The sequence below is a fragment of the Cinclus cinclus genome, chromosome 5 (assembly GCF_963662255.1).
Source record: "Cinclus cinclus chromosome 5, bCinCin1.1, whole genome shotgun sequence".
Taxonomy (NCBI): Eukaryota; Metazoa; Chordata; class Aves; order Passeriformes; family Cinclidae; genus Cinclus; species Cinclus cinclus.
The window spans coordinates 12313114-12338684 of record NC_085050.1 but is presented as its reverse complement, the minus strand read 5'-3'; the positions used below and the strand labels follow the sequence as shown (position 1 = coordinate 12338684).

The 25571-nt window shown below is 37.1% G+C and overlaps 1 protein-coding gene across 1 annotated transcript in view; it reads right to left on the bottom strand.

Moving 5' to 3' along the window:
• Nucleotides 1-220: 220 nt before the first annotated feature.
• EVC2 (EvC ciliary complex subunit 2) overlaps nucleotides 221-25571 on the bottom strand; it is a 64473-nt gene continuing 39122 nt past the window's right edge. Inside the window, exons 13-22 of the mRNA XM_062493371.1 lie at nucleotides 20405-20564; nucleotides 18705-19165; nucleotides 15568-15772; nucleotides 14139-14261; nucleotides 9991-10218; nucleotides 7993-8201; nucleotides 6480-6567; nucleotides 1766-1959; nucleotides 769-870; nucleotides 221-542 (exon numbers count right to left, since the gene is read on the bottom strand). Coding sequence (XP_062349355.1) covers nucleotides 221-542; nucleotides 769-870; nucleotides 1766-1959; nucleotides 6480-6567; nucleotides 7993-8201; nucleotides 9991-10218; nucleotides 14139-14261; nucleotides 15568-15772; nucleotides 18705-19165; nucleotides 20405-20564 — 2092 coding nt within the window. The remainder of the gene's footprint in view (nucleotides 543-768; nucleotides 871-1765; nucleotides 1960-6479; nucleotides 6568-7992; nucleotides 8202-9990; nucleotides 10219-14138; nucleotides 14262-15567; nucleotides 15773-18704; nucleotides 19166-20404; nucleotides 20565-25571) is intronic.

Here is a 25571-nt window from a genome sequence, read left to right as displayed (position 1 = left end):
TAGTGAAGGAACAGAGTCTTGCCTGCCAAAATGTGCATCATAAAACACCCATATTTCACCTAGTGCAACAATGCACTTACAAGAATTAAAAAATGCAAGATGCACATCACTAACTGTGCCATTCTAAAATTACATTTCTAATAACAGACAAATCAGATTAAAACAACACGCATGTCATTTGAACTGTACATTTCATTCTTCCTCATGATTTTACTGAATTTTAAATAACTTCCTCTTCCCTAATTGATACTTTAAATGGAAGTTGCTCTTGCAAGTCCATGTTTGCATGAGCAGCCTTTTTAGAATTAAGAAAGTTCTTTTTCTTTTTTCTTGGAAAATTATGCAAAGCAAGTGTTGGATCACTTGGCTCACGGAACAAAAATATCTTCTCCCCTGTGTCTAACAGCTCTATGGCTTCAGCAGTTGCAGAGTTCAGAGAAACAGGTGGACCAGGCTGTTCCACAGGAGGATGTGCAGTTGAACATCCCAGATGAATGAATGCTGCTTTTTCCAAGAGAGCAAGCTGCTTCTTCTTTATCAAGCTACATTAATGAAAAAAAAAATGTGAGAATTTTTTGTATATGTATAGAAAAATCTTTTAAGGTATTTACTACACTGTGTATTATATGTAAATGTGCTGTAGGAAACACAAGCAGTGAATAGAACACTGTTAGAAAATGCACACTTATGAACTAATTTTCTGATTTCTTACAGCTGTAAGAAAAATCTTGGAAACCACAGGTATGTTTGTTCTGGTTTTCCCCTTACCTCTCTTTTCTCTCGTTTAGAGAAGGGATCTTTTCTAAACTTCTGTTTATCAGATCTTGCCTTACTTTGCTCTCCAGTGTTTGCCACAACTCTTGGCTCTTCCTGAAGGAGCAGGAAAGAAAAGTTACCAGCAGTAAATCCCCAAATGTACATATTTATCTCCTCTCTCTGACTTTAGCTACCAAACCTATGACAGCAATACCATAAATGCAGTCAGTAAGAGTGTTCTAGTGCTTCTGCTGCCCTGACACAAATCATTTAATCAGCTAAGATCACACCTCAGGGCATGGTACCAAGGACTCTTATCTGTTCCTTGACAACCCACATCTGCCAACAACTGGTTTCAGTGCCACAACATCTGCTTTTATCTCCTTCCCAAGTCGAGGCAGGGAGTTGGGAGAGCAGGTCTGGGAGCATCCCTTGGTGTTACTGCACAGATTTCAGCTCATGTTAATGAGGCTGAAGGGGAGTGATGAAGGCCCTGAGAGTCTACCAGTCTCTCTGAGGAAAAGGAAACACAATGGCCACTTGGAACTTCAGTAATTAACTACAAAGGGACAGACATCTGCAAGGTTGCAACTTCCACTATCAGGAAGGAAGATCTCCTTTGCACCTTTAAGAGCTACAGACACTTCAATTTCAGTGTGTTATGAATATTATATAAAAAAGTGGAAGGAAAATAATTTAATAAACTCCAATTCAGGCAACAGAAATAAAGTGATCAGAACAGGATTTATAAATCTATGACATAACTGTTTAATTAATGAACTTACAAATTTGTAAAAATTTTTCATCAATCCATTTATTATAGTTAAAATATTTCACTAAATAAGGCAGCAGTTTAAAGTATTTTTACCCCAGAAAAACAGTTCAAAAGGGAACTTACATGCCTGTGATTTTTTTTCTATAGCTGTCAATCTCGTTGTCCAGCAAATATATATACATGTAAAGCAACAATCTTGTCTTGCAGTGGTCTACCAGAAAACATCACACCTACCTTTTCTTACAGCTGCCAGACTCATCTGCATTACTGTCACTTTCAACAACACCATCTGAGTATCTACTGATGAAATCGAGGACAGAAAGGACCTCACTCTGTGAGCTGGAAGGCAGCAACAAGTTCAGGACCCTGTGCAAAACTCCCATTGGCACCCTTATCAGTTTAGCTAAATAACCTGCCAGACGAAGCTCCTAGAGGATTAAATGAGCAGAAGATAGATAAATTTAGCATTGAAAATAAATGTTAGCCAATTTTAATTACTGTTATTAAATAAATAGTCATTATTGAAACAGAAAATATTACTAAAGATTATTTTAGTAGTGCCAGTTTTGGTATCAAGTGGTCACACTCCCATGTTCACTGTTTCTACCCACAGTGACCCATGCATATCATGGCTGTCCATTTCATTTGGGATTTTGGCAATGTAAATGCTAAACAACCAGTTGATCTTGGCGTATTTGCTTAGGGCATGGACTTGATGCCCTTTGGTCTAAAATGTCACAAGACAATTATGTTCTAACACGTAAGGCTTAAGTAATTTATGGATTCTACTACTATAAGGAAATCCTTTCAAGATGGTAAGGAAGCAATACGGCATTCCTCAGTCTGTAAAATTACAGAGGGAAAAACAGGCCCGAAAAATTTTACACGTTGTCATGGTAGATCACTTCATTGCTCAGCTTCTCTTAGCACCAGATTCTGTGAAAAGCTCAGAGATCAGCTTGTAACACTTGTTAAGAGGTGAAGGAAAACACCTGCTTCTCTTTTAGTGGTATTTTTTTTTATTTCCAAACGTCCTGCCCATTTTTGTCCAAAGGTCAGTAGTAAAGCATATTCATATAATGTTCAAATAGATTGACTCCAAATTTAGTTGTTCCATAGACACTCAGCCAGCCCCATTTCCTGCCCCACTCCAAAAACCAAAACTCCATTGCTGTTTTCTGCTCTGTTGTCATAAATACAGTGTCTCCAGGGTGTTGGTGCAGATCTCTCGTGTGTAACAAATATAAAAAGTCTACAGTATATTGAAAATTACATGGAAAGAAAAGAGTAAGGCAAATGAAAGCAAGTTAAATGTCTCAAAGAATGCCAGAGAAAAAGCTGCTGTTGTCTATTCAAGCCATACATTTAACTCACGTACTTGAAATTAGGTAAGACATGCCAAACACAATGACTCATGACAGCTGAGTTATCACCACTCTGCAGACCCTCCTGTATGTGTTGATAGAGGAGATGACTACAAAGCCCATGTCACATAAAACCCACGAGGTCCCACCATGCAGGAAGACAGCCAGGTTCTTTGTCCACAGTGGTTTCAAAAAGTCACAGCAAATGATTGCCTCTTTTTCTGCATGACAACTTTTCAGAGAGTGAATTCACTTCAGAGATCCCTGGATTAACTCCATGTGTGAAAGAAAGCATCACCAGCCAGGCAGTCTTAAACCAAAGTTAGACAGCCACAGCAAAAGAAGAAATCAATCACCCTCCTTTTCCCATAACTGTCTTTCAAGCAGAAAATTCTCTCCAAAAGGTAACAAAACTAGCCACTTTCCAAAGTTTTCCGGCCTCTTCAGTGTTGTTACAGATTCTCCATGAAAACCACTGAGATCACACAGAATCAACAAGAAAAAATCCTAAGACTGATGCAAGATTAGTAAATTGGTACAGTTCTTAAAATATTTTCAGCCTGACCAGGCACCAAAGTTGAACACCAAAGAGATGTTTGCTCAGCTACTTAGCGAAAGAAATTACTTGACTCTTGAAGAGGAATGCAAAGAAGAGCTTAAATCTTAATACAGATACCTAAATCTAATTTCTACACTACTGTGTTGCATTTCTGGTCTTTAAAAACTGCTCTTCTAGAAAGTTACAAAATGCAATGTAAAGTGAGAGCAAACATGACAGGTCTCCAAGACCTATTCTGCTCTTTTTGCCTAAATGTTCTCAGGACCTTTAAACCAGTTATTTATTATAGATATACATCATGACTTTAGTACTGCTTTCTTCTGTAGCAGTTTCCTCTTTAAAATGTTCTTTTCTCTGACCCTTACCTTTCTGCACCAAGCATGACTTGGACTGAGAGGCAAACCTTAATACTTTTCTGGCACAGCAGAACCAACAGTTAAGCAATTCTGTAGGGTGCCACAAGCTGTCAGCAATCCCAGAAGTGGCACAGGTGCCCATAAGGCAGATGCACCTGGCCACATGTACAGCAAAGGGAGCACTGGTGTGTGAACATGTGCCAGCACTGAGCACCATTTTCAGATGCTCACAGCTACCCAGACCAGCTTGCAGAAGTGGAAAGAAGTGAATGTGTGTACAAACACAGGAATAGTCAGATCAAAAGCCCTCCAGCACAGGATGAGTTTGATTCTTCAGGTATATTATTGGTAAAATATTACAAAGGACAGGAATTCACTTTTCTACAATAACAAATGGATACAAGTGCTACTTGTGCCACCAGTAGCCTCATCTGTATTCCCAGAATATCGACAATAAAACCAGGAATGAATGGTAGATTGCAAACAGCAGAATTGTTTTTAAGTATTTGGACTGAGCAATGTGTAAACTACTGATGCAAGAATCAATGAACTCCAGCCATCCTGTGCTATTTCCACATGCCAGTCTGCGTGAATCATCTGTCGGACCTAAAAATGTACTTGGTGTACCTAGGGCTACAGCTATGAGTTTATTCAAAAGTAACATCTCAGCCAGAGGCTTATGATCCTGAACTCACTATCATTCAAGCAAATCTATTACTGACTTAGATCTGTCTTGATAAGGATATAGGATGGAACATGGAATACAGGAAAGTAAAATTCACCTGTTTGTTTTGTTTTTTTTTTCAGAGAGGGTGCCATCTACAACTCTGAAAAGTAGTCTAAAGGGGAAAATCCTCTTTAAAAATAATGAGTGTAAGACAGCTATAGTTTCCTAACATTTGTCAATGTAATGTGTTCTATAAACTGCAAGAAAACAGGGAAAATAAGGATTTAAAAAACAATTTCCAGCATCAGTCCACAGGATAAGCAGATCCAAAAGTAGGACTGTGTTATATCATAAGCCTTAATAAATTAATAAGTTAATACTCTAACAAGGATATACTTCTTTACTGTTGAATTAAGAGTAGTTAGGTTTGAAATTATAGTTGGGAGTTTCTGCACTATTATACCTGCTGAAAACAAATTTTGCTTTATATATCTGAAGGATTAATACATACAGGTTTTATGGAATTTCAATGAAGTATGTTGCAAGGTACCTCTGGGCTGTACTTTGATGAAAAATACAAAAACAAAAACCCCAATGGTATATTTGATATGTATTTACACAAATAAATTATTTCTTTAGGTAATCTTATCAACAAAACACAGAGTACAGTACTCCAAGTCTGTGGTGAACAGTGTACCCAGTTTTTCAAGTTCAGTGAGGTGACAGCAATACTTTTAAATCTGTCTACAACATGTAAAGATTTACAATTTTTAAGGGTCACTGTTCACCTACTACAGTGCAAAGAGGACAGTGACTGTGAAAATTATGACATACTCTGTTTGCATGCTTATGTAATCTCCAAGACAATAATTTTAACCTCTCAACTTGCACTACACATGCCATGCTGTTGAGAAGCCATTTCACAATGTATCTGCATCACAGAATCTTAACAAGCATCATGGGAAGAAGACAAATCACCATAAACCAAGGGGAAATGGTCAGTGACCTGCTACACCACTCAGACACACACAGGTCTATGGGGCTGGGTGGGATCCACCCAAAGGGACTGACCAAACTGCCCAAGTGGCAACTGGGGCATTTTCTATCACTTACCAGCAGTTCTGGCTAACTGGAGGGGTGCCAGTTGACTGGAGGTTATCAAATGGGACACCCATCAGCCCAGAAGGGCTGGAAGGAGGATGTGGGGAACCAGATGCCTGTCAGCCCAACCTCAGTGCTTAAGGTTATGGAACAGATCCTTTGGAGTGCCTCAGCAGAAACAAAGACACAGGAAAAGCTGAGAGATCCTTAGACTAATGTGGTCCTCCCTTGACATGGTGGTCTCTGAAGCTCCCAATTCATGGTACAGGGGACTGCGACCACACTTGTCCCTGTGAGACAGAAAACTGCTCCACCAGGTCATTTTTGATGCTAGCTATGTATCTCAACCAAGATCAGCCTGCAGATAAAAACTGGGGTCAATCAAGAGATTAATTTTTAAGACCTTTGTAGGACTGACAAGCAGTCGACACACAGCAAATTACCTGAAGACAAAACACTCATTTTGAAAACAAGCATAAGTAATGATACTAGAAAATTTAACTAGCTGTATCATTTAATTTTAAACATAATCAATGCAAATCATTCTTAACACTCATCAAAATCCAAACAAAACCCTTTTTTCATTACATCAAAATCCAACTGTAAATCTGTCTGTTAAACAGAAAATCAAGCACTTCAGCTCTCCACAGAATGACATGCAACAGGACAAACCCTGAAAGAATTTGTAAAGGAACAAAAAGAAGTATAACTCAGTAAAATTCCAAAGGCTGAAAGTAGCTCAGAATTAACTGAAGTGATTGACAGTATAGGCTGTAAACTGGTACCAACTACTAGCAGAATACCTCTAAATACATCTAATGGTTCCCAAAAAAGAAGAAAAGTTGATATCCAGATACTGCTGTAATTTAAACTTGGAAGCTTTGTACAATTTCATGCTTACCTGACTATAAATTGCCAAAAATGCATTAGTTTCTACATTTTCCAGGAGATCTTCAAGCACCACACAATTCCATTGCTCATCTCTCAAGCTGAAGTGAAAGACAGAATTAACATAGAAATCTTCCCCGGTGCAATGACTGCATTATAGAAAACAAAATCTGAAAGTCACCCATTTGGGAAGCATATCTGTCTGTCAGCAAATCTGCTGTGAGCAGCCTAACTTCTAAAATATGCCAGATTCTCTTCCCTTCTTCCCTGAACCCCCAAACATCAGAGCAGAATCTAAGTCTATGCTCTTGCACACAATTTAGATCTGTAACCACTCCAAAGCAATGTGATTCAACCTATCCCCATCCTCTTCCATCCTCTTTAAATTTCATCACCACATTTTAAGGCAAGTTGTGGATCTTTCTGTAGCTGAAATATTATATTAAACAGCTGTCTTCCTCATTGCTGGTGATTATTTTTCTTTTCTAGACCTAAACAGGATGACATCACGTACAAACCCTGCAATGTACCAAAGTACAAAACTTGGTTCTTCCAGTAAATTTCAAGTAAAGCCTAGCTGCAGTTTCTTTGAAGGCTTCCCTGATAGGATACTAGCTTGTGGATACTGGTGCAGAGATTTATCTGATCTTCTACTGACTTTTTATTTCTGCTACAGGAAAGTTATTCATCTAAACTGAGCAGAGTTCGAGCCTTTTCAGAATTAAAACAGACTTACCACTAACGCAGCCATTTTTAATGTATCAGTGGTTTTATGGAAAATCCTCTTCCCAATGGAAAGCACACTTTGAGGACATTGCTGGAAGTCTGAAATGTGCTTTGTTTTTAATACTGTGCAATACACATGGAAGTGTAATTTCTACCTCCTGTAACCCTAATAAAAGTAATATAATAGGCTGCAATTTTTCAAATTATCACCCATTTTTGCTAGTCAGCCATTATGACAAGAAAGATATTTCTATATACCTCCCAAGAGGCATTTTATTTGTCACTGATATCTTTACTTAAAAACTAGCCAGTGAAAATTGAAATTGAAGAGGAGTTTATACATCTCATAAAAAATAATTGTATGCCAGAGAATTCAGTCTACAGTATAACAATGGAGATGGAAATTCAATTTAAATTATCTCAGCTATTTCCTCTGACCCCAGCAGATCATGTTGCTCTTAAGATCCTCCCTATCTCCTTGGGAGACAAAGTAAGAGGAATGAAATTATTTTCCTCCATAATGCTAAGGAATATCATTATTTTTCCACTATCCCTGTCAAAAAAATGGTGACTGACATGCAACACACAGCACAATTTATATGCTACTAAGTTATTATTCTTTCATGCTTCTTATTTCAATATTCCCAACTCCTCAGTTATGCTCTTGGCCACAGCACAAGAAGGCAGATGCATGGTCCCTCCCCAGTACAGCAGAACATTCCTCCTGCTGTTTCTCCAGAATATCTTATGGTCCATGTGAACTGCAATAACATAGTAAAACCTGAGACCAAAGAACTTACCCTTGCTGGTACAGGTTTATATATTGTCTACATTTATTCATGGCCTGTCTTAAGAGAACTGTCACATGTCTTTCTCCATTGGTGTCCACAACTTCATTTGAGAGTCCCAAACCATCCAGAATCCACCTCTGCCTACTCAGTAGATGCTGCTGCACTGATTCCTTATGCAGCATCTCATACTCCAGCTTCCTGTCAAGTTCCTCAATCTCCTAGAGGTTGAAAACACATGATGATAAGAAATTAAATTATAACTTGAAAGAACAAATTTCATTTGGAGTGAAGAAAAAAGATGATGGTATCAGATTTTCTGATACTACTTTATTCATTTCTTGCTCTACCCAGCCACTTGCAGTCATTACACTTTTCAATTCATTGCACAGTTTCAGTAAACATGTCTGGCACATTATGAATATCAGAATGAGGAAAGCTATGACTCAATTCTCTTTGTGTTAAAAGTCAATGCTCTTTGAAACCTTCCACTGTAGGGGACATCCAGCAAGTATACTGCCAGCATGGTTGAGATCAAAACTAAGGAACACCACCATTCAAATTCATTTGTAAGCTGCATAAACCCACTGAAACAACTTGAGAAACTCAGAATAACTAGTTTTAGTTATACCAATACAACAGTTTTATACGTACCAATATATACCAATCTACTAGTTTTAGTTATGCCAATATACCCAAGTAACAGATAATATCAAACGGATTTAAGTTAAAAGGCAGTAATTAATAATTAGTCTGATAAAGTTAGGGTTAAAATAAAATGCTCTGAAAATCAAAAGGTTAAAATCCAAAGTCTTCAGGGGACTGGATCCTCCATGCTAAAGATCTCACTTTGGACAGAAAATCAAACTAGACACCAGAAGTAAGGCTTCATATTCCCATTTTCTATGTCACTGTTGTCTCACCTCAACCTTCACATAGCTTACTATCTAGAAGCCCCACTTCCTAACCTGCATCTTGGAGAAAATGCTGAATTTTAATCCATTCCTCTACCTCATCAGCTGTATTTAACCTAGTGTTAGCTATTCTAGGTCTCACTTCTGCCTCTTCTTCAATCCCTTTTCTTCACCAGTTCAAGGACAGAGAAGGTAAAAGCAATTTCTCTGACAAGCCCCCTCACACTTATGGCATAAAAGGCAAAAATACTCTTCGTACACAGAACTTTCACTATTTCCTACAGATCTAACACAAATTCAAGCAAAACTGGAGGCATATAAGCATTCTAACTGCCAGTCTATGAGAAACTGTAGAGATGACCACATTAAAATTTAACAAGGAATTTTCACAGCAGTAGCTGTCTAATGATGCCCTCTAGCAAAGAGGTTTTTCTCAAAAACCCATTTTGTTTGTTCTACTCCAGTGCTCTCCCCAAGCCTCACTTGGATGGTTTCAAATAGCAGATGCAGAAAAAAAATGTCCTTGTGCAAACGGAGCACTGAAGTATTAAAAAAGGATTAGAAAATTGGCACATATCAAGTATGTAATATATATGGTGAAGGGAAGAGGCTTTTCCAGATTTTCTACTATTTAAACTGCACGAGTGTGCCTGGAGTGAGATATGTAGGAAGCTGTACAGATAATCTCTAAAAACTTGACAATTGAAGCATATAATGCAGTTATGGACAATGCAGTAATGGACACCATTATGACATGAGAAATTCTGTAGCAGAGACACAACAATTTACTCTTCCGGTCACGAGAGCAAACCACTTCTCAACTCTCTTTCTTTCAATCAGTAAAATATTAAGTAGCTACCAAAATACTACCCTTTCTGACTACACGTAACTATAACAAAAATAAAAAATAGTAATAGACAATCCTCTTTGGCTCTCCTTCTCTTTATGTCTTTTACTGAACGCATTAAAGTGCACATACTCACAGAAATTACAGTCTGGGCCACCAGAAGCTGCAAACCAGCAGCTAAATCAAAGATACTCCAATAGTTGCTATTTCCTAACATGATTATTTTCTTTTAACATCTACATTACTTACAGGATTATGTGCTTCTAAAATCTGAATGCATTCCAGTTTTGACAGGGTTTTTGATGTGTTCAGTTGTTCAAAGAGCAAAACTTGTACATTTATGATAGCAGTATACAGCTCCAGCATTTTGGACTTTTTAACAGTTTTTTGAAAGGCTAAAGAAGCAATATACTCTCCAAGTTTATTTTCCAGATTGCGCAGGTGACACTCTTTTTCAAGCTGCAACTCATACTTAATCTAAAAAAAATCAACAAAAAACCCAAAACACAAAAGATAGAAAGATTAACAGAAACTCTTACATGCACATTTATGATTTTAGTACTCTGTAAATAACAAGCAGGATTATGAAAGCAAAGAAATCAATACTGATATGGTATAATGTAATACAATGTTTCAAGAAGTGCTTTTAACCTTCAATTCCAAGTTTTTACTGTAATTAAAAAAATTACAGTACAGTCAAATACTGAAAAGAGATCAGGCTTTCTTTTAGGGTAGTCAAAACCTTAATATTAAATGCTAACTCAAAACAGAGGGTCTATATAGTTTTTATAATAATAAAATTAAAATCTAGAAATACAAATAAATCTATGCTTAAATGAAAATATTAAATATGCCCTTTTGTTTAGAAAAAACATTAGACTTATAGAAAGACTGTATTTAGTTTCAAATTGGCAAGTTTCAGTTAGTGCTGACTGATGACATTCAACCCACTATTTGAGCAAAAAGCAAAAAATCTGCTTATATAAAACGAAGTTAAACTGTAAATCAAAAGTCTATTGGCAATGGATTTCAAATAAGATTAAAACTGGATTGGATCAACATCAAACAGCATAAAATCAAGGTGATTTAACTCAATAACTGTAGTGGTGCCACACATTTGATGGAACATCCACAGGAATTATTCAAGGGTGAAAGGCAAGTGCAGCATGTGCAGGTATATGATCCAATGCAGTGTGACTGATGAGCTCTCCATGCTGTACCACTGACACTGACAGCCAAGGACACTGCACTGTGACTTTTTCTGTGGGACAATGTGTATAGCAGCTAGCTGCAATTACCTTCTTTAAATGCTTCCATCTGAGCTTGTCACTCTAAGCTCGCTTCGCACTCAAAGAAAAGGAATATATACTTCTCAGTAGGTTTCATATCCTAAGATATGGGTTTCCATTGACATGTAAGGTGGATGCCTAGGTTAGACAACAATGGCTACACTGCATTTAGGAGCTGAATCTTCAGAAGACAGTAAACAATTACCAGTTTGGTCTTATTCTCTCCCCCTGTAATATTAATGTGGGCCCAAAGAGTTGGATTGTAGGAGAGAAGACACAGATAGAGAAAGCACATGAAGCCTGGAGAGCTCCCACTCCACTACTTGGTGTTGCTATCACCTGCTGCCTCACATGCCCATCCACACACACTGTTGGATATCAGAGCCCAAGGCTTTTCCTTATCCATCTCTAAATTCTCTCTTCATCCTGACAAATCTAATCTGATAGGTTTCACAGCGCACCAGAAGAAACCAAACCAACCACAACCACGTTCAGAAACCAGTATTTTCAGAAATTTCCAGTACTATGTACTTTAACAGCAATGCTCAAATAAATACTGCCTATGACAGAATGGAAGAGCTACAGTCATGAAAGGAGAAACTTCAAAACATTTTAAAGTTTTGGTCAAGTTTACTTACCACCATGGCCTCCGAGAGCAGATACTCACATTTGCATTCTACTGAAAAGCATTTATGCCACCAAGTTTGGCCTCTCTCTTAAAGAACAGGCATAGAGGAGCTTGACTACTTAATTGGGATATCTACAAGGCTAGTACCTTAACACAGCAGGCACCCCCTTTGTACATGTAGTCAATCTCCCCCATTTTACCAGTCTAAAAATAATGAAGACTTATAGTGATTGCCCTGCTGGTGTGAACTACAACACCAGAAAGGTCATCTGTAGTCCTTAGACACTGTATGACTTGCCATTGGCACAAAACCATCAGAATATCTTTGCACAAATCAAAATTATATGTACTAAAGACAGTAAAACCTTAACACCTTCTTATTCATGTTAATTACAATTATGTATATGTGTATATATATATATGTATCACTGACTCTCTTTATGATTAGTTTTAAACAAGCATTTAAGGATACTTCTACAGAGGTTTTAGACACCTAAGATGATAAATAATTAATAGGATGGCCACAAATTTTCTCAGATAAGAGACCTGCGAAGAGTGGTTGTGTATCATCCAAATTCTATTACCCAGTAGAGAGAACACCCTGGTTGCTGGTGTGGGGATACCAGCATTACAAAGTCAACCCAGGACAGAGAAGGAAATGTAAAGTGTGATTTGGAAGCAAATACACTTGTGATACTCTATTGCTCATGTGATATTCTCTATCTTTCTCTTGGAGAAGAAAAGGAGGACACCTTCCTGCAGCCTTTCAATACTTAAGGGGAAAAGATGGGAATAAAACCACTTAGCAGGGCCTGCTGCAATTGTTTTAACTATAAGAAGGTAAATTTAGACTAAATATAAGGAAGAAATATTTTAGAACAGTTAGAAATATTTAACCTTTTAAGCATATTTATTAATGCATATTTAAATAAATATTCAATTAATATGAAATGTTTAAAAATAGGAAGAAATATGACACAGTATTTTACAGTGAGGGTGGTGAAATACCTTCAACATTATACAGTAAATGAATTCCTCTTAAACAAACAAAATGCTGCATCACTCAACTGGCATTACTATCTATACCTAGCCACATGAGTTTCTTTCTGACTATTCTTGCCAGCTCTGAAACCAGCCATACAATTAGAATGACAACTGCCAGGCCAGATGGTTCATATAAAACTGGAACAACAATATTTAGAGAAGCTGATTTTCCAATTTTAAAACAAGATTCTAATAAATATATAAGGCTGTATTTAGTGCTTTACATTTGCCAAACAAGTATTCTGTACTTTTTTGCCTCTAAAGCCTAGCCCATAATCTGATGTACATTCAAGGAATAGTACCAAAACCACCTCAATTTTGAAGATCAGGGCATTACATTGAAGTAAAAATTTAAATGCCCCCATTAAAGGATTAGAATATTCTCAGACCACAGTTATTAAACTAGTGAAGAGTGATAGAACACACTTACCTTCCTGTTGCAGTCTTGCTCAAGCACCCGCTCTCACTTTCAAAGACTGAGTACTACACTAGATAAACATTTGTTTTTATCACCTGCACCCAAACCAAACTATGTGTTGCTCTCACATAAGAGTGAAATTATTTCTGAATTAAGATGTTGACCCAGTATTTTTCATTCTTCAGGATACAGGTATAAAAAGCATAAGAACAAGGTATAAAAATAGCTTTTTGTCCAAATTTGTACTAAAATTGATATTGTAATCACTTTTGAAACTATTTTTTTATCTAGCAATTTTAATTACCAATGACACCTGCTTGTTGTGTGTAGCTTCTACAGCTGTGCACCAACTATGTTTAACAAACTTATCATTGCAATGTCCTCCTGACATGCAAAACTAGTATTACCCATATCGTACACATGTGAAAGATCTCTTGGAGCATCTACTAGTTGGGAAGTAAAAAAAACCTTCAAAATCCCATATTAAGCTTGGCCCTGCTCATTTGTCAAGGATTAACTTTAGACTGGGGCTGTGTGTCTTTAAAAGGTACCCACCAGAATCAAGACTTCCTTTCAATTACCTCTGTGCAAATAAACTCAGACCCTATCCAAAATGCTTTTGGATCTAAAAATCCATTTTTGGATTTTCAGCAGCATTAGGAGATGCTCAGGAACTAAATTCTGCTCAGCTGAAGCATGCATTAAAGCACCTTCCATGTTTTGAAAGCCTTCCAAGAAAACCACAGGATCTAGGGGATCCTTGCAATCTTTCGCACACCAAGCCCCAGAACCACTGGAAGAAAAAGGGGTGAGACACAAAACCAGTTCTGTAACTAAGATGCAAAAATTAAAAAAAAAAGCAAAAATTATTAAGTGTGAAATGCAACATCTTGATAAACACAGGCAATACTAGGGAGATGCATCATGCCACTGTACCTTACACCTTTTTTTCTCTGGTTCTTATTCACATTCATAGAATACTGTCAATCCTTAATTACTGAAGATATACATTACTTACCTTATTCAAATTTTCACTTTTCACTGAGTTCTCATAAATTAAAATTTTGTCCTGTAAAGATTTCTTCAGAATACCTAACTTATTTTTATTCCTGGATCCTGTTTTTCCCATTTTAGAATGCTGCTGTAACAAGACGAGCAAAAATACTTTATTTTTAAGAGGTATATCAGGATGCTAATGTTAAGATTATTACTTGCTATTATTGGCACATCCACCAAATAATGAAACACTTGGTAAATATGACTTTCACAAAGAAAGTACTTCTGAAATGAGGGTACTGCCTATTGATTCAGAAGATTCATTTCAGACATTCAGACAAAGTTAGAATTTAAAAAAAAATTCTTTCAAGTAGAATTATATATTCATCCTTTCTATGAAAACTCATAGCATATAAATTTGATTTTAAACAAGCTTTAGCAGTGATAATAAGAGAAGATTTTAACTGATACGTTGTCTCCTCAGCACAGTTAAAAACGAACAAAGAATATTAATTTAAGATCTACATTGTTTTCAACACAGTCTATGAATCACAAATGAACCATGATAATATTAAGAAGCACCGTTCCATGTAATCAAATTATTCTTGACCTTTCTATTTCTTTACAAGAATACCAACTAAGTATATGTACTCTTTGGGGAAATGACAACATCTGTTCAACTATAAGGTTTTGCAAAGTCATTTCCCTCCTTTAGTATTTTAGAAACTATTAAGGCTTTGAACCAGGTTAATCCCTAGCACAATTAACCCAACTTAGCTAACATGTTTACAGAACATAATCGAGCCAAAACAAAGCAAGGGCAAGTCCTCCTTTTTAAGATGGTACCAGACACAAGTAATACAGGAAACATTTTCTGCCCCCATACTTTATGAGAACTGGAAACCATTTATTATTCTAGAGCTTTTCCACTTTCCTGAAGGAATTAAACACCCCTCACAGGGCTCTTTAAGAAGTGCTAGATCTGATAGGCAGATAGATTCCTTGTTGAAAATATTTCTCTAACTTTGAGCATGCCTCATCTTCTACATATTTAGCTGTGGGGAAATAACCCCAAACTGTCTGCATACACTTAAATCTTTCAGAAACAAGAAACAGAAATCATGCCAAATTTCTTGCCAAGAAAGGCCATCCAACTTGGGAAATTTACTTTCCTAAACAGACAAAACAATGCAGAAGCTTCTTTTTCAAAAACTCCCAAAACTTTCACAAAAGCAACAGAAATACACAGGTGTATGTGAAAAAACTATTTGTCCAACTGCTGCACACACAATTATCTTTAAGTCCACTGGTCCATGCAGAGAGGAGAAGTGTACACTAGAAGTCCCACCTACGAAGAAGCTACAGACCCAGATCTGCAAGCAATGCCAGCAGGCACAGGTATCCCCAGGAATCCCTTCCAAATCCCCACACTGGTCCCATGCTGCTCCCACCTGTTTATTGGTCATGGCTAAATTCTGCTCAACTTTCAGCACCTCAGTGTCCCTCTGCTCCACTTCAAAAGCCTGAAGCAAGTTTCTTGCTCTTATCTTGGGCCAAGCCAAGCTGCTGTCCACCTGAGAGAAGCAGCAGTGCAACTCTTGCCTCATTCTAAGCAACTCCTCTTCTGAGAGTGAGAGGGGTAAACTTAGAAGTTGCCTGTTAAAAAAAACCAAACAAACAAACAAAAAAAGAGCCATTTGCTGTTCATTCATTTAGGCAATGTTGAATAAAATATAAGAGACATGCACACAAACACTTTACTCAGCAGCGATCATCCTTTTTTGGTCTATTTCATATATCAGTTAGTGATTCCACACACAGCAATGAAGTGCTCAGCATGCACAAAATACCCTTAAGGATACCTTAAATTCTGCATACAGAGCTTCCTGGACTGTAAAACTTCATTTTCAAAGGAAAAAAGCTTTTGAATCTTTAAAAAATAAATTAATATTTTTAGCACATTTCCTATGCATAGAATCCTTCCACCTCTTCAGACAATACAGTCCCTGAACTTCAGCTGAAATCAAGACAAAATCTTCCCATAAAGCCTCCCTGCGTTGTTTCCCTGCACTTAGCAGTCACAGCTACTGAGAAAGAAAAAAATAAAATAAAATCTGTATTATAAATGTATATGTTCACCCCTTCCAACAACAGGTGACGAGGGCTCTAGCTGTTATATATAAAAAGGCTCTTTGCAATCTGAAAAATACAATGTATTTTAAGAGCAATTTGAATTACTCAAAGTTCTTATTTTGTAGAAATAAGGTTCTCAGCACAGATCTCTAAGGAACTGATCATCAGGTCAAGCTGAAATTGACTCAAAAATAAAGCATGCTAAAGTCTGATTAACCACAGACTACATTCACTTTCTTACCTTGTTTATCTTATTTCCTTAAGAATATTTCACAAAAAAATAACATACTTTTATTTGTTCGAAGATTTCCTTTATTCCATTAAAATGTTTGTATTTAAAACATGAACAGCATGGTTTTTAAAGAGTACTTTTCACTGAAAAATGTATTATACTGCATGTTTCATTATGTATACCAGGCCTTTACTAGCTCATAATTTCAATATAATATTTGAGTTTAGAAATTCTTTTTTTTTGTCTACTGATTCAGTAAAGAACAGTTAATATGCTTTTAATGCATGAGGTTTTTCCCTTCAAATACTTGTTTACTTTAAGACAAGACTACTCCAAACAATCATTTATAGCATACTTACACATTTGCAATCTTGTCTTAGACTTATGGAAGAAAATCCATGCTATAAAACCATGTGTACAGATATACAGTGAGAGATATGAAATAAAATACAGCAAATAGAGTTTTGCCATGTCTATATTTAAAAAGGACTGTAAGCATTAACAGTCTTCACAAATATTTTGGACTAACCATTGGCCTCTTTGATAAGAAACAAAAATGAAAAGCTATCATTCAAAGCAATGCTTTTTGAAAACTAGATAGCAGATGAGAACATAAATATGAGAGCTGGCATCTGTCATTAGAATACCATAACTGACAGACAATGGACTGAAAAAAGACAGTGACAGATTTTAAGGGGCTATTGACAGGACAGTTGTTGCTGCATTTTTGGTATACATTTCTCTGCATTTTACCGGGAAAAAAAAAACCAAACAGCTTATTGCTGCTTCAGATAAAGATAGCATCTAACAAATATGACAGGCACACTGCAGGTTGGAACACAATTATTATGGAATTCTAAGTTAGAAAAAGCCAAGTCCTGCTGGGTCATACAATCTACCTTCATATCCCTGCAGGTCTGCTCTCGGCAATGTAAACAAGAGATAGTTAAGACAAGCTAGAAAACACATATATGTGACTTACAGAAAAGTATTTAAAATGCTGAATAAAATACAAAGCCCTTAAAATTAGAACCAGAACAATGGGAAAAAATGATTTTATTTCTTTAGCAAAGCAAATCTAATGGGTAAAGTTTCTTTTTATATTCCTGTTATATGGTTTTACATGTGGCAGGAATACTTATAAAGATTCTGTCTGGATAAAATTGCCCATACAAATCTATTTTGCTTTAAAGAAGAGTTATGAAGGAGAAACTTTTACCAGTGTCGTTTTTTTCTCTTTTTTTTCTGCCTCCCTGTTCAACCTCTTATGCTTGGCATACTGTCTTCGGAGACGCACAGCTTATTATAGGTTTGCCTGTTCCAGCTGCTTCCCCTAAAGCTGCAATTTTTTTTGTTTTCCCATGTCTCTAACAATGTCTCTTATTAAATAGACATTGTACAGGAAATGTAGTACTGCAAATATTCAGGCAATCTAACAACCAGACATAAATGTACTTGAAACTAAGAAGAAACACTCATGAACATTTCCTCATCTCTCAGGGATCTTGTTGCCCACTGTGAGAGGCAGAACCACTCCTGTCCAGAGCCATGGGCTCTCCATGTGCAAGGTCTCCCAAATGTGACAAGTGCTTTCCCACCTCCCCAGAGGCACACTATAGCAGGCAGCAATGGCCACAACACTTCCAGGGGCCAGAACTCCTCTCTGCAGCAGTGTCTGTGCCATGATGCCTGTCTGGCTCAGGGCTTGGTGCCAGGGACACTGCAGGCCAGAGCAGCCCAGTATGACTTGGAGCCATGAGCTGGAAAGGAGATACTGCACCGTGTACTTAGGGACTAGGTGGAAATACTGTGCCAAAGCTTAAAATTAACCTGATGAGTAAAGGCTTGACTTGTGGCTGGAAGGAATATACTGAACTTGGACTTGGGGTCTGACATACTAATTGGCATCTCCCAAAGTGCGGGACCTCAAAGAATAGACTGAGGTGGAAGACAAGTGATACCTCCTATGCAATAAATGGAAGTATAAAACCTTTATTCCATGTTTTTAGCTTCAAGCTAAAAAAAGCTGCTGCTTCCTAGGATTTCCAGTTCAGTGCTCGCCCACTGGTACTACATGGGCTGAGTGCTTGGAAAAAAAATAAATTCCTAAGTGCCCAGTGGAGAACTGATCATTAGGAATTACAACTGAACAGGTGTGAAAACTCCCAGTTCCCTTCTATTTGCCATAGTAACTAAGAAAAGAGCGTAGAGAGAGATACTTGCATGAATATTGACTGTTCCCAGCTCCTTATCTTTTTTTGTTCCGAGATGCCTGTTTCCAGCTCTTGACTTAGCTTCTGTCTGGTGAGCTGAAGCAGCTCTTCAGCAGCCATGCTCTTGTCATGTTCTTCCCTTTCAAGCAGTGCCTGTTTAACCACCATCTCTTTTTTGTGCTCCTCCACAGCTTCTAGCAGGAACAACTTTGGCACATTGAGCTTGACCAGTTCTTGCACAAACACTCCACACTGAACATGTTTAAGCTCTTCAATGGCTTTCTGTGCTAGGCTAAACAGAAGCTCCTTCAGCTCTTCGCTGGCCTCATTGTCAAGCTTTTCAGTAAGTTCTTCAAATTCACTGGTGTGATCACTCAGAAGATTTTTCCAGTGTCTCAGGTAGCGAGAGATCTCATTAGTAGTTTTGAAGGGGTCTCCAAATGACACCTGCTCCTTCTGATGCTCTTTCTGCTGATTCATTTACCAAAAGGAGGAGCAAAGTTAAGAAAAAGGAACATCTTGAATTCTAGCTCCCTAAGTATGAATTTCTTAACAATGCAAAATTTCATACTTTTACATGTTCTTGAAAGTGCTTTTCAATGTCCAGAGGCTTACCTAGCCCTCAACAGATTGGCTTTGGGAGCACCTAGGAGGTCTGTCATAACTCTGACTATGGCTAGATATAAAGGCTGTGATAATGTGGACTGTTGCTAGATAAGAGCTAACACCTAAACAAATGCATCTTCATATGGTTTGACATAATCTCAGCTATCTGAATTTCAGTGATCTGACAGTATTCCAGAAATGAATCTGGATTGCACAGCAAAGAAGGAAAAGAATTTTTTAAAATTACCAAAAAAGTGAGGGTTTTTTTCCCCCTCTCATCTTACAGTTTCATTGGAAAAAAACCAAAGCTACCTACACTGAGAATAAATATAAAAAATGATGCCACCATCACCAGGCCAGCTTTCTATGCTCATACTGATATCTGTTAAAGAGCACAAAGCAAAAGATAAGATCCACCTCACCTAAACTGGATCATCTTAAGAACTACCACTTAATGCAAGGTAGTTTTTTTCTACATTTTTTAGGCAGAGAAAGGTAACTTTGAAGTATACCTTTGGACAACAACTCCCTGTTAGATCACCTGCAAGTCACCCTACATTATGTGATGACCTGTATCTTTTGGCGTTACCTTTGAGTTTTAGATGGCTGAGATGACATGAGCTCCACCACCAGCAACCATAGATAGAATATCTTTTAAATAGTTTTGGTTTGTAGGTGAATTTTAACTGTGCTATTGAATTCACTCAGGTCACACATGGCCAGGAAACCCAGAGAAAACAGTGGCTGTTGTCTGAGACACTGCCTCACAACCTCCTGAACCTGAGTTGGCTTTTGCCTGTCTTCATGTTACAGAAGCTTGTCATGACCCCCTTGGACACACTACACTAAGCAGAGGAGGTTCAGAAGTCTCTCCAGCTAAGCTGAAGTGACTTTCTTGCAGGTTTTTCTAAAAGAACAGCCATGAATTACTGCATGACTAACATAGAACATGGTGGTACACAGCTAAAACCAACTGGCACTTATTTTAAACCAGACTCCTGGCAGTGTTGACACCTGTTGTAAGAATTAAATTTTATTTTTCAATTAGTTCAATTTCTAATTAATGATAAGCCCTATGAAAATAAATACATTGAAAATAATTACCTTTTGCAGCATTTCCCGCCTTCGCTTGGTAATGAGTTTCTGGCGAAGCTTCTGCTTTTCTTGTTTTAAATCATGATCAAATTTCTGTTTAACAAAATTAATTTCAGTCTCAGCTTGGTCCAGCAGGATTCCCAAATGACTTTCAGGAAGATGACCTGCTCTGTAATAACAGTGTTTGAAGGCCGTTATCCCAAATTCTTAAGAGCAAAAGGACATCTGAGGCAATTAGCAGAATAAAAGTGCTCAGCACAATAGACACAAAGAATGATCTTTGTTTCTTTAGTAGTGACACCTGGGAGAATCAAACAAGGAAGGGGATAATCGAAGGACAATCTCAGAGATGAGCACAGAATTGAGGCAGCTTCTGAAGGTGCATGAAAAAGAAACAGGAAAGATGGATGGATGGCAAGGATGGACAGGAAGGTCAGGCAAGTGCAAAACCAATTATATTAGTTTGTAATGTAAGTGATACTCAAATGAGACATTTTAAACCTTATATATCATGCATATTTAATTTTTCCAGTTAATGTCCCTGGAATGCCATTTTATGTCTTTTCCAACTCCTTCTCCGCATTAAAAAAAAATTTCTCTTTAAAGTATGCATTCAAGTAAAAAGGACAAAAATTATCTTGAGCAGACAAAGCAATCATATCCACAAAGTATTTATATTCATACTTCTTATTAAAATTACATCAGAAGAACTATAGAGATGTCAAAATAATAGCAAAATTCAATTATCTGAAATGGCAAATTGTGGAAGTTCAAGACTATGGTCTACCTGCAGTTGCTACAGTATTTAATGCCAAAGAGAAAAAATGATCTCAACAGTACCTGCAACAGTTAAAGAAATCTCCCTTTCCACAAACTCAAATTGAATTTCAGAACTTACCTGCTATTACATTTACACTACAAGTTCCCCAAATCTTTCTTAGTCAGAAGAATAAAATAACAATTCAGACCAGGCTGCTGGACATGCATGACTTATAATTTCTATTGAACACAGTGGACGTAACAAATGTTGTGTTGAAAATGTCAACATGAAACTTTGAACTGAAAGCACCAATTTGTGACCTGAACCTGGATGTTATACAGATACCTTCTAGTTTACCTATCCAGTCCCCATTTTTTTGAAGACATGAACATTACAGAGTCAGGACTCAGATGAATCCAAGGCTTTCAAGGTTTCATTCCAGTGTGATACCTAAATTAAAGTAGCATCTAAATGTGTTAAGCAAGCCCTTCTCCAGAAAGGAGAGTCTCATTTTGGTTTAAGATTTATTGCTACTGTGACAACTTAATTCCAACTCAAATTCTCAAAAGAAGAGCTAAAATGAAGCAGAAGATTACCACATTATCTTGTTTGCACCCACTGCACTGTAACCAGCGTGGCCAGATCCCATAATTCACACTTCCCCATCTTCTGCTCAAGCATCCACAACTATCTGATCAAGCCATGAAACATCACACCTCTATAATGTACATGGTGGGCAGGAACACAGACGTTTTATCACAGTTATGTCGAAGGAGATCCTCCTTTTGCAGAGCTTTTTCAAAGTCTATCTATTGCATTACTTTAATCTGCAAAGAGGATTAAAATACCTTTCAGTATTTTGAGAGTAATCCATCAAGCATCATTCTTGGCCAGGTAATTTCTGCCTTGAAACTAATCAATGTCAAAATTCAGTGTAATGTCAAAAAACTCACAAACGGCACCAAGTTTTTAGCCCGTATTTGGTAACTCGTAAGTCCTGCCCTTCCTTTTTGACTGAACCCAAGACAAAAGATATGTGAATAAGGGTAATTAATTATGGTGAGGAAGTGAGGAAAGATAATAACCAATATATTATTTTTAACACCTTCATCCTTCCTTGTAGGAAATAAACCCAGGCTTGCTGCATCCAATTAAAATCCCTGTCCAGATCAGTGAAAATAGTCTGCAATAGAAAAAGATAGATGTACTGGAACCACACAGCTAATGAAAGTTTAAGAAAAGTCATGCAACACAGAATGATAGGAAGGTGATATAAAGCTACCTATTTTAGGATAAAAAACAAAAAAAGAAAAAAAGGTCTACAGCACTTCAGTTGGTTTATTTAGAGATCCAGCATGTCCACAGCAAAAACTGTAGGTGATGCAGTATCCCACCACAGAAGCCGATGTCAGTTTATGTGTCAACTTACATTAAATGGTGTTATGGTAATTCCTAAAATTCCTTCATTCATGGTTTCATATAAATGCAATATAAAAAACCAATTACAGTGTTAGGAATAAAAGATGTCCTAGTCTCAAAGGACTCCAAACAAAAGTGCAAAACAAAAGGAGAGGAGAAAGGTAATGAGACAGTATAGACTGTATGATAAACTCCCTGGTCTCAGCATGCCAGACATTAAATCACTGAAGAAATGTGCAGGCATATGTCTTTCAACAAACAGAACTTTAATGAAGGAGAATACAGTGGTAATGCCAAGGATGCTTAAAGGGAGATTCTCCCAAAGGCAGTGAGCAACAAGGAAAGTACAGAGGTGAAGTGTGCAGCCAACAGCAGCTGTATCACAGGTCAACCAGAGAGAGACCTTGACTTCCCTGTATTGAACGAAAACCAACAAATTAAGGAGCACTGAAGTAAAAAGTAGGCCTTCATATTTGATGTTACAGAAAAGCAGTGTTCTGGGATACTGGACCCCAGCAAAGGAAATTTGTTTCATAAAGCTAGAGAACGAACAGGAGCATTATTAAAGCAAAAGGGAGATAGATACAAAGCAGAAAAGCCTGAATGTACATGGAGGCTGAATCACAACACTATACAGAAATTACACAGAGAGAACTGGCATGACTCTGGCCATGCTACTCCAGCTACACCAGGATTTCACCTGCTGAATTGGCATCTTGCTGTTCTCCAGATCACAATTCACGTAAATAATTCAGGGCAATAAATGTACTCCCTAAACAGCAGAGTGCTACAAGCAGAAAAGGTTTGAAGAGATCATTAGAAAACTTCATACTGATGAATTACTGCTGACTCCCAGAAATGTCCAGCCACAACACCATTGGAAAACTACTTTCTATGGACAAGGTCCATATAAATGATAATTATTAAGAAGAATGAGACCAGCACAAGGTGCTTGCTTCAATCTTTTGACCACTTTAGGAACACAATGCACAGGAAATTCTTGAGGTCTTAAAAAATTTGGGTTTTGGGATAAATTTATAAAGGAGCTTGCAACTGTTTGTACCTAATGAGTCACAAGAACTGAATTCAATTTTCAAGTGACTGAAGAAGAAAGAAATTTCTTGTGAAAAAGAAGATACTGGCAGAAGAATAACACAATGTTTTACAGATGTTGTAGTTTAATAACATCAAGCACCTTGCACCTCTGTTGATAGCAAGAGTAACCTAAGATAAACATTACCTCAAGTATTGCCCTTTTACCCATTATTCTTTAGGAAAAAACATAAAGAGCCTATGTAGCCATCCCTCAAAACCATGATTACAGATAATATTTTAAATTCTCCTTTCCTGCTTTTTGGTACTGTAGTCCAGACTTGATTTTCGAAAGACCCTGAGTACTCAAAAACTAGTCCAGAGAAATGGGACATTTAATTTAAATACAGCTTGAAAACTCTGGCTGCTCTATTTCACTTGAAATATTCACAGCCCTCCCTAGAACTGGTTTGGGGTTATTTCACTTTTTATAACATTCATTTCAAACCACACAGAATCCTTTTCATGGTAATTTGAAATTGCTTTGCTATTTGATAAATTTTAAACATACTATTAAAGCCTCATTTTTAAAAGACTTCTCCCTTCAATATCTATCTGCTGGTTTATCACTACATCTATCTGTGGTATATCCAATCTATATCTTCTCTCTCTTCTCCATTTAAGTTTTGTATTTTAGAATTCCTTTTATAACAGTAAGTTTAAGGCACTCTATTATAAAGCTGGACAAAATAGATTAAGACAGAGCTGTATCAATATTTAGACAAGCATGATAAAATGAAAAATGATAAAATGATGCTATGGTTACAATTTAAATTACCATTCAGACCAGACTTCTCTTGCTGCTCACCTTTTAATGCTCCAATTTGTAAAAATTCCCAAAATCACATTCTAGTTAGAAACTGAAATACGAGACTATGTTATGTAGCAATGAATTTCTCATGAGTTATACTAGGTAATTTCAGTTTGCCTGTAGAAAATAAAACAACAGCAAATAAACTGACATACTACATTCTGGAGTTTTATAGTCACATGACCTAAAGAATGAATTATAAGAGTTTGGCCAACATCTGTCTGAGAGGAATTACTGCTGCAGCAGGTGTGGGAAGTTAGATGAAAATAACTAGCTCTAGGCCCAGAGAGCCAAATGGGATTGCTTCTCTACAAATGGTATCTCTAACTATTGACACATGCCCTTTGTCCACAAACAACCAACCAATGAATACTCTGAAAGTTTAATAGGAGAGTGCTAGAAAAATTAGTCTTTCATTTTGGCAATAATGCTTGCTGCTTTTGGAAGTTTGGGGGGGGGTTGGATGGTTTTTAAATTCATTTAATACATTTTTGGGGATAAGACCCATGAGGTCTTCAATTAACTAACACTACACCTTTCCTTTCTGTTTTATAATTGATTTGTTTTGTGACTGCTAGGTGCAATAACAAGCATTAAACAATGGGTGAAACAGTTTTCCAGCTTGAGAAGTCCCAGGTGTTCACTGCAATGGTCACACAGTGAGGTTCTCAAAAGGGCTTTTCATACAACCACATCATCTCTGAAAATATCTTAGACCTTATAAGAGAATTCAAAAGAGAGGCATGAACTGATGGAAGGGAACTCTCTGTGAAAGATGTGTCTGAATTATATTTCCTATTCCAGGACATCTTTGTGTTTGAGCCACACAGCTCCAGACCTTATCAAAATGGTGCAAGACTACTGGATGAAGCTCTCTTCAACCAATGAATCTCAAGGCTAAACTCAGGGTGATTCAAGCTAAACTTATGGTATGATTCCAGTGAGGCAGAACACAGGACAATCAAAAAGAAAAGCAAGGAAAAGATTCCAAAAAACCATGATAAATTATTTTGTCACATCAACAGATGCAATCTTTGGTGGCTTTTAACAGACTTCCTGCTTCCTAATATTAAATTACTTTTAATTTAAGTTAA